The sequence below is a fragment of the Nerophis ophidion genome, linkage group LG01 (genome assembly GCF_033978795.1).
Source record: "Nerophis ophidion isolate RoL-2023_Sa linkage group LG01, RoL_Noph_v1.0, whole genome shotgun sequence".
Taxonomy (NCBI): domain Eukaryota; kingdom Metazoa; phylum Chordata; class Actinopteri; order Syngnathiformes; family Syngnathidae; genus Nerophis; species Nerophis ophidion.
In genome coordinates, this window is record NC_084611.1 from 86,486,127 (window position 1) to 86,503,933 (window position 17,807).

General features: G+C 40.9%; 1 protein-coding gene across 1 annotated transcript in view; it reads right to left on the reverse strand.

The window, feature by feature from the left end:
- Window positions 1-5,756: 5,756 nt before the first annotated feature.
- The window catches only part of LOC133561165 (somatostatin receptor type 5-like), a 46,116-nt gene continuing 34,065 nt past the window's right edge, over window positions 5,757-17,807 (reverse strand). Inside the window, exon 3 of the mRNA XM_061914440.1 lies at window positions 5,757-6,965. Coding sequence (XP_061770424.1) covers window positions 6,378-6,965 — 588 coding nt within the window. The 3' untranslated portion in view covers window positions 5,757-6,377. The remainder of the gene's footprint in view (window positions 6,966-17,807) is intronic.

Consider the following 17,807-nt stretch of genomic DNA (forward strand, 5'->3'; position numbering starts at 1 on the left):
TTAAATTGAAAGAACAAATACTTTTGACCACAAAGTGATTTTTTTTATTTCAAGCCTTTCACAGAATACATAAATGGCATGGTGGGCCTAATAAAATGACTTGGAGGCCAGATTTAAATTACATAGAGGGCCAAGTTAAAATTTTGGGGTGATCCACAATAAATGTACGTGGCAAGCCACATAAAATTAATTGGCGCACCACATTAAAATCATGGGACGGTTCGCAACAAAATGATGTGGCGGACCACTTTAAAATGATGGGGCGGTCCACAATAAAATTATCTAACAGGCCACCATAAAATGACATGGCGGACCACAGAAATTACATGGCGGGGCACTTTAAAATGCCGTGTAGGGCCACATTAAAATTATGTTGCGGTTCACAACACCATAAAATGATGTAACAGGCCACGATAGAATGACATGGCGGACCACATAAAATTACATGGCGGGGCACTTTAAAATGACGTTTAGGGCCACCTTAAAATTATGTTGCGGTTCACAACACCATAAAATGATCTAACAGGCTACGATAGAATGACATGGCGGACCACAGAAATTACATGGCGGGGCACTTTAAAATGACGTGCAGAGCCACCTTAAAATTATGTTGCGGTTCACAACACCATAAAATGATCTAACAGGCCACGATAGAATGACATGGCGGACCACAGAAATTACATGGCGGGGCACTTTAAAATGACGTGTAGGGCCACCTTAAAATTATGTTGCGGTTCACAACACCATAAAATGATCTAACAGGCCACGATAGAATGACATGGCGGACCACATAAAATTACATGGCGGGGCACTTTAAAATGACGTGTAGGGCCACCTTAAAATTATGTTGCGGTTCACAACACCATAAAATGATCTAACAGGCTACGATAGAATGAAATGGCGGACCACAGAAATTACATGGCGGGGCACTTTAAAATGACGTGCAGAGCCACCTTAAAATTATGTTGCGGTTCACAACACCATAAAATGATCTAACAGGCCACGATAAAATGACATGGTGGACCACAGAAATTACATGGCGGGGCACTTTAAAATGACGTGTAGGGCCACCTTAAAATTATGTTGCGGTTCACAACACCATAAAATGATCTAACAGGCCACGATAAAATGACATGGTGGACCACATAAAATTACATGGCGGGGCACTTTAAAATGACGTGTAGGGCCACCTTAAAATTATGTTGCGGTTCACAACACCATAAAATGATCTAACAGGCCACGATAGAATGACATGGCGGACCACATAAAATTACATGGCGGGGCACTTTAAAATGACGTGTAGGGCCACCTTAAAATTATGTTGCGGTTCACAACACCATAAAATGATCTAACAGGCTACGATAGAATGAAATGGCGGACCACAGAAATTACATGGCGGGGCACTTTAAAATGACGTGCAGAGCCACCTTAAAATTATGTTGCGGTTCACAACACCATAAAATGATCTAACAGGCCACGATAGAACTAGATGGCGGACCACAGAAATTACATGGCGGGGCACTTTAAAATGACGTGTAGGGCCACCTTAAAATTATGTTGCGGTTCACAACACCATAAAATGATCTAACAGGCCATGATAAAATGACATGGCGGACCACATAAAATTACATGGCGGGGCACTTTAAAATGACGTGTAGGGCCACCTTAAAATTATGTTGCGGTTCACAACACCATAAAATGATCCAACAGGCCACAATAAAATGACATGGCGGACCACAGAAATTACATGGCGGGGCACTTTAAAATAACGTGTAGGGCCACCTTAAAATTATGTTGTGGTTCACAACACCATAAAATGACATGGCGACCACATAAAATGATATGGGATGTCATTTTATGGGGCGGTTCTCAACAAAATGATATGGCAGGTCACATAAAATGACATGGTAGACCACATAATATGATGTGGCGGGGCACTATAAAATGAGGTGGAGGATCACGTTAAAATGATGTGGCCTGCCATGTTAAAATTAAGGGGCTGTCCACAACAAAATGATCTGGCCGGGCACTATAGAATGAGGTGGAGGATCACAATAAATGATTTGACGTGCCACGTTTAAATTATGTGACAGGCCACGATAAAATTACTTGGTGGCCACTTTAAAATTACGTAGAGGGGCACGTTAAAATTATAGGTTAGTCCACGATAAAATGACAAGGCGACCACATAAAATGACATGGCGTTCCATACAATTTTATGTGGCGGGCCATTTTAAAAATTATAGGTCAAGCCACCTTAAAATGAAGGAGCAGGCCACGAAAAAATGACATGACATAAAATGAAGTGGCATGTCATTTTATGGGGAGGTTCACAACAAAATGAAATGGCAGATCACATAAAATGACATAGCTGACCACATAATTTGATGTGGCGTGCCTCATTAAGATTATGAGGCGCCCCACAACAAAATGATGTAGCGGGCCACAATCAAATAAAATGGCGGACCGCATAAAATGATGTGGCGGTGCACTATAAAATGACGTGGAGGATCACATCAAAATGCTGTGGCCTACCATATTAAAATTATGGGGCTGTCCACAGCAAAATGATGTGGCGGCGCTCTATAAAATGAGGTAGATGATCACATTAAAGTGATGTGGCCTGCCATGTTAAAATTATGGGGCTGTCCACAACGTAATGAGGTGGCGGGGCACTATAAAATGATGTGGAGGACCACATTAAAATGATGTGGCCTGCCATGTTAAAATTATGAGGCTGTCAACAACAAAATGATGTGGGGGACCACATAAAATGATGTGGCCTGCCATGTTAAAATTATGGGGCTGTCCACAACAAAATGATGTGGCGGGGCACTATGAAATGAGGTGGAGGATCACATTAAAATGATGTGGCGTGCCTCTTTAAAATTGACGGCCCACAATAACATGACTTGGTGGCCACGTTAAAATGACATAGAGGGCCACATTAAAATTTCAGGTTAGTCCACGATAAAATGACAAGGCGACCACATAAAATGACATGGCGCGCCATATCATTTTATGTGACGGGCCACAATAAAATGTATTGGCGGCCACATTAAAATTACGTAGAGGGCAATGTTAAAATTTTAGGGCATTATGACATGGCGACCACATTAAATGATGTTGCATGTCATTTTATGGGGCGGTTCACAACAAAATGAAATGGCAGACCACATTAAATGACATAGCGGACCACATAATATGACGTGGCGGCGCACTATAAAATGATGTGGCGGATCACGTTAAAATTATGTGGCGTGCCTCATTAAAACTATAAAAAGAAGTAGAGGATCACATTAAAATGACGTGGCATGCCTCTTTAAAATTATGGGGCGCTCCACAACAAAATGATGTGGCGGGCCACATAAAATGATATGGTGGTTGACTATAAAATGACATGGAGGATCACATTAAAATGATGTGGCTTGCCATGTTACAATTATGGGGCTGTCCACAACAAAATGATGTGGAGGATCACTTAAAATGATGTGGCCTGCCATTTAAATTAATGGGGCTGTCCACAACAAAATGATGTGGCGGCGCTCTATAAAATGAAGTGGAGGATCACATTAAAATGAGGTGGCCTGCCATGTTAAAGTAATGGGGCTGTCCACAACAAAATTATGTGGCGGGGCACTATAAAATGATGTGGAGGATCACTTTAAAATTATGTGGCCTGCCATGTTAAAGTAATGGGGCCGTCCACAACAAAATGATGTGGCGGGCAACATAAAATTATGTAGCGGGGCACTATAAAAGGATGTGGAGGATCACATTAAAATGACGTGGCAGGCCACGTAAAATAATATGGCGGGGCACTATAAAATGAAGTAGAGTATCACATTAAAATGATGTGGCCTGACATTTTAAAATTATTCGGCTCTGCACAACAAAATGAAGTGGCGTGCCATATTAAAATTATGCGGCTGTCCACAACATAATGATGTGGCGGGGCACTATAAAATGAGGTGGAGGATCACATTAAATGAGGTGACCTGCCATGTTCAAATTATGGGGCTATCCACAATAAAACGCTGTGGCGGACCACATAAAATGAGGTGGAGGATCACATTAAAATGATGTGGCGTGCCTCATTAAAATTATGGGGCGCGCCAGTGGGCCACATAAAATAATATGGTGGGGCACTATAAAATGATGTAGAGTATTACATTAAAATGATGTGGCCTGGCATTTTATAATTATTGGGCTGTGCTCAACAAAATGATGTGGCGTGCCGTTTTAAAATTATGCGGCTGTCCACAACATAATGATGTGACGGTGCACTATAAAATGATGTGGAGGATCACATTAAATGAGGTGGCCTGCCATTTTCAAATTATGGGGCTATCCACAACAAAACGATGTGGCGGACCACATAAAATGAGGTGGAGGATCACATTAAAATGATGTGGCGTGCCTCACTAAAATTATGGGGCGCGCCACAACAAAATGATGTGGCGGGCCACATAAAATAATATGGTGGGGCACTATAAAATGATGTGGAGTATCACATTAAAATGAAGTGGCCTGGCATTTTAAAATTATTGGGCTGTGCACAACAAAATGATGTGGCGTGCCATGTTAAAATTATGCGGCTGTCCACAACATAAGGATGTGGCGGGGCACTATAAAAGGAAGTGGAGGATCACATTAAATGATGTGGCCTGCCATGTTCAAATTATGGGGTTATCCACAACAAAACGATGTGGCGGACCACATAAAATGATGTGGAGGATCACATTAAAATGATGTGGCCTGCCATGTTAAATTAATGGGGCTGTCCACTACAAAATGACGTGGCGGGGCATTATAAAATGATGTGGAGGATCACGTTAAAAGATGTGGCCTCCCATATTAAAATTATGGTGCTGTCCACAACAAAATGAAGTGGCGAACCACATACAATGATGTGGCGGGGCACTATAAAATAACGTGGAGGATCCCATTAAAATGTTGTGGCATGCCTCATTAAAATTATGGGGCGCGCCACAAGAAAATGTTGTGGCGGGGCACTATAAAATGAAATGGAGGATCACATTAAAATGATGTGGCCTTTCATGTTAAAATTATGGGGCTTTCCACAACAAAATTATGTGGCGGCACTATAAAATGAGGTGGAGGATCACACGAAAATGATCTGGCCTGCCACATTAAAATATGTGACGGCCCGCAATAAAATGACTCGGTGGCCATCTTAAAATTACGTAGAGGACCACGTTAAAATTATAGGTTAGTCCACGATAAAATGACATGGCGTGCCATATTTTATGGGATGGGCCACGAGTAAATGACGTGGCGGGCCATTTTAAAATTATAGGGCAAGCCACCTTAAAATGAAGTAGCGAGCCATGAAAAAATGATGTCATGGGGAACTTTGAAATGACGTCATGGGGGCCAGATTTTGAGTTTGACACTTTGGATTCATAACATGATGACCATGATTTACAGTATCTACACACCAATATTTGGTGCATAGTTAGATTAGATTAGATTAGATAGTACTTTATTTATTCCGTCAAGAGAGTTCCTTCAGGAAAATTACAATTTTCAGCACAATCCCATTCAAGATCAGACAAACATTACAGGGAGACAGAACAGGACACGCTGACGGGTCTGCTGGCTTCCAGCGCCCCTTACAAAAAAAGATGACATTCAGGTAAACAGGGGGGATATGGGAGAAAAGAATAGAAGATTAAAATAAAATAAAAAAAAATAAAAAAAAATCGGTCTTAGCCTGGGCCCTGGAGTGGGGGTGCAGACTGAGGCCAAGGGAAAAAAAAAAAAAAGTTAACCACTTCGCTGTGTTTTGAACCTGTGCGTATCCTAACAGCTCCTATCTACATCCGTAACAAGTCCTGCGCGTTCAAATGAGACAAAAAACATCACACTTCTCTTTTTTGTTCACTTTTCTGACGAATATCGATTACAGTACAATGTTTTCGCCTCATATTGTTGTAAGCTATACCAAATATATAGCTCAGTAAACACCTCAGTCACTTTAACTGTACACACAACACACACAATACAGTAATTAAAAGATCGGGGGCGTCCCAATCCGATGTTGGTATCAGATATCGATCCGATATCGACAAAAAAAAAAAATATATATATATAGGTATGCATGTAAACCAATCCAGCCAGTAAACATCACAATGTCCTCCTAATAAGCACACAATTTCTTCTACTTTACGAAAGTATTATACAAAAGGTAAACATCGGCAGCTACACAACAGCTAAGCAAACAGTAGCACACAAGCTAAACATACGTAATAATCATTGAACAATAACGGCGTGTAAAACAGCACGTGTGTCAATACAAACAAGTATCAAATACTTCCAGTTGCATATTACTTACAGTACACATACAGTACAGGTCACAAGTAGCTGATTTCTAGCACCGACTTGTCCGCCATAAAGGTGCCGATTTGCGACTTGCGTTCAGGGTCGGAACCTGGAACGGAGTCGTCAGGTTGCGCCCTCTTCACCTCGTGTGCGTCGTTGCCGTTGCCGTTCGGCAACTGAAACATTTCGCCCGTTTGCGCGCTTCCTTGCTGCTCTTCCCGTCGCCCCCCGGCGAGCTCGTCCCCCTGCCTCCGGAGGGCGATGCCGCCCCACTCCTCCGTGGGCCGCCGCGGTCCGTCGTCGGCCCGGTCGTGGCTATTGACCCGTCGCGAGGAGCGGCACAGGGCCTTGCGGAAGCCCCGCTTGAAGTTGTCGGACAGGAAGCCGTAGAGAATGGGGTTGGCGCAGCTGTTGGCGTACGACAGCGCCACCACGAAGAAGTAGAGCCACCGGAGGTCGCCGGGCAGGACCATCAGCAGGTTGACGATGTTGAGGGCGTAGAAGGGCAGCCAGCACAGCACGAAGACCGCCACCACCACCACCACCATCCTGGTGATCTTACGCTCCGACTTCCTGCGGCGGGAAGACGTGGCCTGCGCCCGTTTCCCCACGCTCCGTACCTTAGGGAGAAAAAGTGGACACCTTTTTAAGTAGAACAGCCTCTTGGCAATTTTACACCTGTGAGTGTAAACTTCAGTATCATTTTGCGTTCTTTACTCTCAAACTGTCACAACCGATAAATGTTTTAAAATGTAATATCGGTATCAGTTTCTAAGAGTAAAATGTATGACTTTTTAAAACGGCGCTGTGTACACGGACATAGGAAGAAGTTCAGAGCACCAATAAACCTTAAAAAGGCCTTTGCCTGCCAACCCGGTCACATGATGTCTACGGCTTTTCACACACACAAATGAATGCAACGCATACTTGGTCAACAGCCATACAGCTCACACTGAGGGTGGCCGTATAAACAACGTTCACACTGTTACAAATATGCGCCACACTGTGAACCCACACCAAACAAGAATGACAAACAGATTTCGGGAGAACATCCGCACCGTAACACAACATAAACAGAACAAATTGTTAAGATCCGTATTCCGATCTTCCCATATTATGGTTTATTGTTGCATTTTTATCACTCCGTCGTTCTACCCTCATACTTCCTGTTTAGTCATTACCATGGTTACTCATCAGCTCACCTGCGGCGGGAAGACGTGGCCTGCGCCCGTTTCCCCACGCTCCGTACCTTAGGGAGAAGAGGTGGACACCTTTTTAAGTAGAACAGCCTCTTGGCAATTTTAGACCTGTGACTGTAAACTTCAGTATCATTTTGCGTTCTTTACTCTCAAACTGTCACAACCGATGAATGCTTTAAAATGTAATATCGGTATCAGTTTCTAAGAGTAAAATGTATGACTTTTTAAAACGGCGCTGTGTACACGGACGTAGGAAGAAGTTCAGAGCACCAATAAACCTAAAAAGGCCTTTGCCTGCCAACCCGGTCACATGATGTCTACGGCTTTTCACACACACAAGTGAATGCAAGCATACTTGGTCAACAGCCATACAGCTCACACTGAGGGTGGCCGTATAAACAACTTTCACACCGTTACAAATGTGCGCCACACTGTGAACCCACACCAAACAAGAATGACAAACAGATTTCGGGAGAACATCCGCACCGTAACACAACATAAACAGAACAAATTGTTAAGATCCGTACTCCGATCTTCCCATATTATGGTTTATTGTTGCATTTTTATCACTCCGTCGTTCTACCCTCATACTTCCTGTTTAGTCATTACCATGGTTACTCATCAGCTCACCTGCTGCGGGAAGACCTGGCCTGCGCCCGTTTCCCCACGCTCCGTACCTTAGGGAGAAGAGGTGGACACCTTTTTAAGTAGAACAGCCTCTTGGCAATTTTACACCTGTGACTGTAAACTTCAGTATCATTTTGCGTTCTTTACTCTCAAACTGTCACAACCGATAAATGCTTTAAAATGTTTCAAAGAGTAAAATGTCTGACTTTTTAAAACGGCGCTGTGTACACGGACGTAGGAAGAAGTTCAGAGCACTAATAAACCTAAAAAGGCCTTTGCCTGCCAACCCGGTCACATGATGTCTACGGCTTTTCACACACACAAATGAATGCAACGCATACTTGGTCAACAGCCATACACAGAGGTGGGTAGTAACGCGCTATATTTACTCCGTTACATCTACTTGAGTAACTTTTGGGATAAAACTGTACTTCTAAGAGTAGTTTTTATGCAACATACTTTTACTTTTATTTGAGTATATTTATAGAGAAGAAATGCTACTTTTACTACGCTCCATTTATCTACATTCAGCTCGCTACTCGCTACTTTTTTTATCGATCTATTAATGTTTGTTTTGGTTTTTCAAAGTAGGATCTACGCACGCCTGCGTTTCACCAATCACATGCAGTCACTGGTGACGTTGCACCAATCAAACAGAGCAAGGCGGTCACGTGACCGTCACACGTAAACCCGATTTAAACAAGTTGAAAAATGTGTTGGGGTGTTACCATTTAGTGGTCAATTGTTCGGAATATGTACTGTACTGTGCAATCTACTAATAAAAGTTTCAATCAATCAAACAAAAGTGTAAAGGAAAAAAGACACTTTTTATTTCAACCGTACTTCCCGTCAAAAGCCTAAAGACTGATCGTACAGTTCCTGTCTTCACAATAAAAGCGCCGCTCCAACGCGCCTGCGCTAACAAAATAAGAGTCTCCGAAAGCCAGAGCATACAAGCCAGCAAACTACGGAGTTTGCCGCCAATGTATTTCTTGTAAAGTGTACAAAAACGAATATGGAAGCTGGACAAATAAGATGCCAAAAACCAACGACTTTCATGTGGTATTAGACAGAAAGGAGGAACTTTTTTTTTCTCCTCCATTTGAAAACGTGGACGTTACAGCACTATACTGTCTGATTCCAATCAATGCAAGTCATCAGAATCAGGTAATACACCTACTTATATTCTTGTCTTCATGAAAGATAGGAATCCATATGTTAAACATGCATGTATATTCATTAAAACACCTTTAACATCTCAACAAAAACGGCAAAACAATATAAATTTCATACTGTATATGTAAATGTATGTATATATATATGTATATGCTATGTGTGTGTATGTATATGTATATATGAGGTAGATAACCTCGACTTGGTCATTTATTAAGTAATTGATTCACTTTAAAAATCTTATCGGGGTGTTACCATTTAGTGGTCAATTGTACAGAATATGTACTGTACTGTGCAATCTACTAATACAAGTTTCAATCAATCAATCAATCAATCAATGAATGTCTACTGAGCCTATGGTGCTGTCAATCTATTGTGGCTCAATGTGCCTTATTTTTTTTTTTTTAATGTAGTATTATTTAATATATATTATTGTTTTAGTTGCTTAAGAGATATTCCTGGCTCTGAATTTGCTCGTTGCTATTTTTATGTTTTTGTGCATTACTTGTTGCCGTAATCATTAAACAAACAGGTTACTCATCTGTTACTCAGTCCTTGAGTAGTTTTTTCACAACATACTTTTTACTTTTACTCAAGTAAATATTTGGGTGACTACTCCTTACTTTTACTTGAGTAATAAATCTCTAAAGTAACAGTACTCTTACTTGAGTACAATTTCTGGCTACTCTACCCACCTCTGGCCATACAGCTCACACTGAGGGTGGCCGTATAAACAACTTTCACACCGTTACAAATGTCCGCCACACTGTGAACCCACACCAAACAAGAGTGACAAACAGATTTCGGGAGAACATCCGCACCGTAACACAACATAAACAGAACAAATTGTTAAGATCCGTACTCCGATCTTCCCATATTATGGTTTATTGTTGCATTTTTATCACTCCGTCGTTCTACCCTCATACTTCCTGTTTAGTCATTACCATGGTTACTCATCAGCTCACCTGCTGCTCACGGCCCCGCACACCTGCTACAGATAATCACCGTCACTTTATAAGCCGTCCTCTTTTGTTTGTTCAGCCTGGGCTCATGATTTGCTTTTCACGCAACGAGTTAGGCCCGCAATACTCTCATGTGTGTATATTCTCGCTAAGCTTTTCACGCTAGCCATAGTTAATTCCAGTTCTCATGCTGAAGGTTTTGTTGTCTCTTTTGTACCTACGGGTCAGTTTATTTTGTATTTTGTACCACCTAGTTCTCATACTAGCGTCTTTGGTTTCCTTTTGTTAGCTCCAGTGTTTAGTTTCTTAGATCCTTGTTGTAGAATAAATCTGTTAAAACGTACCTTTGCTATGTTCAATTTTGAACGCATCCTCGAGGGAATCGAACCCGGTGCCACGATGCCACACAGGCGTAACACAAATACCCAGAACCCCTTGCAGCACTAACTCGTCCGGGAGGCTACGATATACATCCCCCCCCTACCCGCCCACCTTGACCTCCTCATGCCCTCTCAGGGAGAGCATGTCCCAAATTCCTAGCTGCTGTTTTGAGGCATGTTAAAAAAAATAACGCACTTTTTGACTTCTATAATAAATATGGCAGTGCCATGTTCGCATTTTTTTCCCCAAAACTTGAGTTGACTTATTTTGGAAAACCTTGTTTAATGCATCCAGCGGGGCATCACTACAAAATTAGGCATAACAATGTGTTAATTAGCCCTGCGATGAGGTGGCGGCTTGTCCAGGGTGTACCCCGCCTTCCGCCCGATTGTAGCTGAGATAGGCACCAGCGACCCCAAAGGGAATAAGCAGTAGGAAATGGATGGATGGATGGAATGTGTTAATTCCAGGACTGTAAATATCGGTATCGGTAATCAAGAGTTGGACAATATCGAATACCGGCAAAAAATCTATTATCGGACATATTTATTCGCAACACAAGTTGGTAATAAAATAGGAACGTACGGTAACACTTTTTGTGGTTGAATTGATTAACGTTTGAAAAACTTATTCGCGTGTTACCATTTAGTGGTCAATTGTACGGAATATGTACTGTACTGTGCAATCTACTAATAAAAGTTTCAATCAATCAATCAATCAAAAAGCATTCCCTCAAAACTTAAAACAATTTGATTCAAAAATTTGCCAAAATCCCCCCAAAATCACAAAGATAGGTTTAGTAGGAAAACGAAAACGACGACAGACCTAAAAAAAAAAAATACTAATAAAACTTGCCGAAATCGGTACTTGATGTCATGTTTTGAAGTTTTACTTGTTTACCGTCCTTTACATCATTGGTCACCAACCACCGGGCCGCGGCTCGATTGGTACCGGGCCGCAGAATAATTTTTTATTAATGTTTTCCTGTGGACGGGACTCTGGCTGCTGTCTTGGATCCGCTTTGAACTGAACTCTCGCGGCTGTGTTGGAGCCACTATGGATTGAACTTTCACAGTATCATGTTAGACCCGCTCGACATCCATTGCTTTCGGTCCCCTAGAGGGGGGGGTTGCCCACTTCTGAGGTCCTCTCCAAGGTTTCTCATAGTCAGCATTGTCACTGGCGTCCCACTGGATGTGAATTCTCCCTGCCCACTGGGTGTGAGTTTTCCTCGCCCTTTTGTGGGTTCTTCCGAGGATGTCGTAGTCGTAATGGTTTGTACAGTCCTTTGAGACATTTGTGATTTAGGGCTATATAAATAAACATTGGTTGAATGTTTTTTTCTTTTTTTTTAAATCAACATTAAAAACACAAGATACACTTACAATTGTGCACCAACCCAAAAATACACTTACAAATAGTGCACCAACCCAAAAATACACTTAAAATTAGTGCACCAACCCAAAAAATCCCCTTACAATTAGTGCACCAACCCAAAAATACACTTACAATTAGTGCACCAACCCAAAAATACACTTACAATTAGTGCACCAACCCAAAAATACACTTACAATTAGTGCACCAACCCAAAAATACACTTACAATTAGTGCACCAACCCAAAAATACACTTAATTAGTGCACCAACCCAAAAATACACTTACAGTTAGTGCACCAACCCAAAAATACACTTACAGTTAGTGCACCAACCCAAAAATACACTTACAATTGTGCACCGACCCAAAAATACACTTACAATTAGTGCACCGACCCAAAAATACACTTACAATTAGTGCACAAACCCAAAAATACACTTACAATTAGTGCACAAACCCAAAAATACACTTACAATTAGTGCACAACCCAAAAATACACTTACAGTTAGTGCACCAACCCAAAAATACACTTACAGTTAGTGCACCAACCCAAAAATACACTTACAATTAGTGCACCAACCCAAAAATACACTTACAATTAGTGAACCAACCCAAAAATACACTTACAATTGTGCACCGACCCAAAAATACACTTACAATTAGTGCACCGACCCAAAAATACACTTACAATTAGTGCACCGACCCAAAAATACACTTACAATTAGTGCACCGACCCAAAAATACACTTACAATTAGTGCACAACCCAAAAATACACTTACAATTAGTGCACAAACCCAAAAATACACTTACAATTAGTGCACCAACCCAAAAATACACTTACAATTGTGCACCAACCCAAAAATACACTTACAATTAGTGCACCAACCCAAAAATACACTTACAATTGTGCACCAACCCAAAAATACACTTACAATTAGTGCACCAAACCAAATATACACTTACAATTAGTGCACCAACCCAAAAATACACTTACAATTCGTGCACCAACCCAAAAATACACTTACAGTTAGTGCACCAACCCAAAAATACACTTACAGTTAGTGCACCAACCCAAAAATGCACTTACAATTAGTGCACCAACCCAAAAATACACTTACAATTAGTGCACCAACCCAAAAATACACTTACAATTAGTGCACCAACCCAAAAATACACCTACAATTGTGCACCAACCCAAAAATACACTTACAATTAGTGCACCAACTCAAAGATACACTTATAATTGTGCACCAACCCAAAAATACACTTACAATTAGTGCAGCAACCCAAAAATACACTTACAATTAGTGCACCAACCCAAACATACACTTACAATTAGTGCACCAACCCAAAAATACACTTACAATTAGTGCACCGACCCAAAAACACACTTACAATTAGTGCACAACCCAAAAATACACTTACAATTAGTGCACAAACCCAAAAATACACTTACAATTAGTGCACCAACCCAAAAATACACTTACAATTAGTGCACCAACCCAAAAATACACTTACTATTAGTGCACCAACCCAAAAATACACTTACAATTAGTGCACCAACCCAAAAATACACTTACAATTAGTGCACCAACCCAAAAATACACTTACAATTAGTGCACCAACCCAAAAATACACTTACAATTGTGCACCAACCCAAAAATACACTTACAATTAGTGCACCAACCCAAAAATACACCTACAATTAGTGCACCAACCCAAAAATACACTTACAATTGTGCACCAACCCAAAAATACACTTACAATTAGTGCACCAACCCAAAAATACACTTACAATTAGTGCACCAACCCAAAAATACACTTAAAATTAGTGCACCAACCCAAAAATACACTTACAATTGTGCACCAACCCAAAAATACACTTACAATTAGTGCACCAACCCAAAAATACACTTACAATTGTGCACCAACCCAAAAATACACTTACAATTAGTGCACCAACCCGAAAATACACTTAGAATTGTGCAACAACCCAAAAATACACCTACAATTAGGGCACCAACCCAAAAATACACTTACAATTAGTGCACCAACCCAAAAATACACTTACAATTAGGGCACCAACCCAAAAATACACTTACAATTAGTGGACCAACCCAAAAATACACTTACAATTAGTGCACCAACCCAAAAATACACTTACAATTAGTGCACCAACCCAAAAATACACTTACAATTAGTGGACCAACCCAAAAATACACTTACAATTAGTGGACCAACCCAAAAATACACTTACAATTAGTGCACCAACCCAAAAATACACTTACAATTAGTGGACCAACCCAAAAATACACTTACAATTAGTGCACAAACCCAAAAATACACTTACAATTAGTGCACCAACCCAAAAATACACTTACAATTAGTGCACCAACCCAAAAATACACTTACAATTAGTGCACCAACCCAAAAATACACTTACAATTAGTGCACCAACCCAAAAATACACTTACAATTAGTGCACCAACCCAAAAATACACTTACAATTAGTGCACCAACCCAAAAATACACTTACAATTAGTGCACCAACCCAAAAATACACTTACAATTAGTGCACCAACCCAAAAATACACTTACAATTAGTACACCAACCCAAAAATACACTTACAATTAGTGCACCAACCCAAAAATACACTTACAATTAGTGCACCAACCCAAAAATACACTTACAATTAGTGCACCAACCCAAAAATACACTTACAATTGTGCACCAACCCAAAAATACACTTACAATTAGTGCACCAACCCAAAAATACACTTACAATTGTGCACCAACCCAAAAATACACTTACAATTAGTGCACCAACCCAAAAATACACTTACAATTAGTGCACCAACCCAAAAATACACTTACAATTAGTGCACCAACCCAAAAATACACTTACAATTGTGCACCAACCCAACAATACACTTACAATTAGTGCACCAACCCAAAAATACACTTACAATTAGTGCACCAACCCAAAAATACACTTACAATTAGTGCACCAACCCAAAAATACACCTACAATTAGTGCACCAACCCAAAAATACACTTACAATTAGTGCACCAACCCAAAAATACACTTACAATTGTGCACCAACCCAAAAATACACTTACAATTAGTGCACCAACCCAAAAATACACTTACAATTAGTGCACCAACCCAAAAATACACTTACAATTAGTGCACCAACCCAAAAATACACTTACAATTAGTGCACCAACCCAAAAATACACTTACAATTAGTGCACCAACCCAAAAATACACTTACAATTGTGCACCAACCCAAAAATACACTTACAATTAGTGCACCAACCCAAAAATACACTTACAATTAGTGCACCAACCCAAAAATACACTTACAATTAGTGCACCAACCCAAAAATACACTTACAATTATTGCACCAACCCAAAAATACACTTACAATTAGTGCACCAGCCCAAAAAACCTCCCTTTTTCATGACAAAACCGATATATATATCGCCCTACATCCATCCATCCATCCATTACATAAAGCGTGAGTGAGGAATGCGGCGTGAAGACCTGATAAGACAAAGAGATGATACATTATTATCTACTCACAGATGCCACCTGGTGGTTGTTTGAGCCACACCGCAGCTAGATCCGGGTTAAACGACCCAACCCAGACTCCTTAAAGGGGAACATTATCACAATTTCAAAAGGGTTAAAAACAATAAAAATCAGTTCCCAGTGGCTTGTTGTATTTTTTGAAGTTTTTTTCAAAATTTTACCGGTCACGGAATAACCCTAAATAAAGCTTTAAAGTGCCTTATTTTCGCTCTCTGCGAAGACACTGGCCATTTCCCTGTGACGTCATACAGTGCTGCCAATGTAAACAAACAATGGGAATACCACAGCAAGATATAGCGACATTAGCTCGGATTCAAACTCGGATTTCAGCGACTTAAGCGATTCAACAGATTACGCATGTATTCAAACGGATGGTTGGAGTAGGAAAGTATTGAAGAAGAAACTGAAGCTATTGAGCGAATAGCTATTGACGCTATTCATAGCCATAGCATGGCCGAATAGCTGCGTTAGCATCGCCGTTAAAATGTGCGGACCAAACGATCGGGACTTTCGCATCTTTTGACACTGGAGCAACTTAAATCCGTCGATTGGTAAGTGTTTGTTTCGCATTAAATGTGGGTGGAAGGAAACGTAATATAGTTGCAAATGCATCTCCAGGAGGGGCGCTCACACTTTTTCTGCAGGCGAGCTACTTTTCAATTGACCAAGTCGAGGAGATCTACCTCATTCCTATTTATAATTTATATTTATTTATTTATGAAAGAGACATTTTTGTTAACAAGTTAATGGTGTTTAATGATAATACAAGCATGTTTAACACACATAGATTCCTTTCTTTCATGAAGACAAGAATATAAGTTGGTGTATTACCTGATTCTTATGACTTGCATTGATCGGAATTAGACAGTGGTGCTGATAACGTCCGCATTTTCAAATGGAGGAGAAAAAAAAGTCCTCCTTTCTGTCCAATACCACATGAAAGTGGTTGGATTTGGCATCTCATTTGTCCAACTTGCATACTCGTTTTTAAACACTTTGTTATGAGAGTAGCATATGTGTGTGGCCCTTTAATGTCTGGCAGCAGGTGAGTGACGTCAGTGAGTGTGCGGGTGGGCAAGCAAGTGAGAAAGCGGTCACTGAGGGCGGGGGAGAAATACATTGGCATCAAACTCCGTAGCTTGCTAGCTTGTGCACGCTAGCTTTCAGAAGACTCTTATTTTGTTAGCACAGGCAGGATGAAACAGGTCTTTTATGGTGAAGACAGGAACTGTGCTGTCGGTCTTTAGAGTTTTGACAGTAGGTACGGAGTCTCTAGAAATAAAATGTGTTTCTCTGCGTCCGCCCTGTTAGTGATTTTTTTCTTAAATATGAGCTCGCAGCAGCCAGCTGTCATCTCACAAGATCCTTGGGTGCCGAGAATGACAAACAACTGACGAAAGTGAAGTCTTGGTATGATTGATGATTGCTCATTTTTATGTCTATTTTTTAATGCCTGACTTGAGATCGACTGACACACCCTCCGAGATCGACGTAATGGGCACCCCTGATCTACAGGTTATCCCTACATCTCTGTGCCATGTCTGCTTTAGCACCGCCGGTAAATAGCATGTTAGCATCGATTAGCGTAGCATGTTAGCATCGATTAGCTGGCAGTCAACATCAACAAAACTCACCTTTGTGAATTCGTTGACTATCGTTGCAAATGCATCTGCAGGTTATCCATACATCTCTGTGCCATGTCTGTCATCGCCGGTAAAATGTGGAGCCACTTTGGTACATTCAATGGGGGTCTGGCGGCAGACACTTTGGCATCTTCGGGCCAGTGGTGCAACTTGAATCCCTCCCTGTTAGTGTTGTTACACCCTCCGACAACACACCGAAGAGGCATGATGTCTCCTAGGTTCCAAAAAATAGTCAAAAAAACGGAAAATAACAGAGCTGAGACCCGGTGTTTGTAATGTGTTGAAAATGAAAATCAATCAATCAATCAATGTTTATTTATATAGCCCCAAATCACAAATGTCTCAAAGGACTGCACAAACCATTGCGAATACAACATCCTCGGAAGAACCCACAAAAGGGCAAGGAAAACTCCCACCCAGTGGGCAGGGAGAATTCACATCCAATGGGACGCCAGTGACAATGCTGACTATGAGAAACCTTGGAGAGGACCTCAGATGTGGGCAA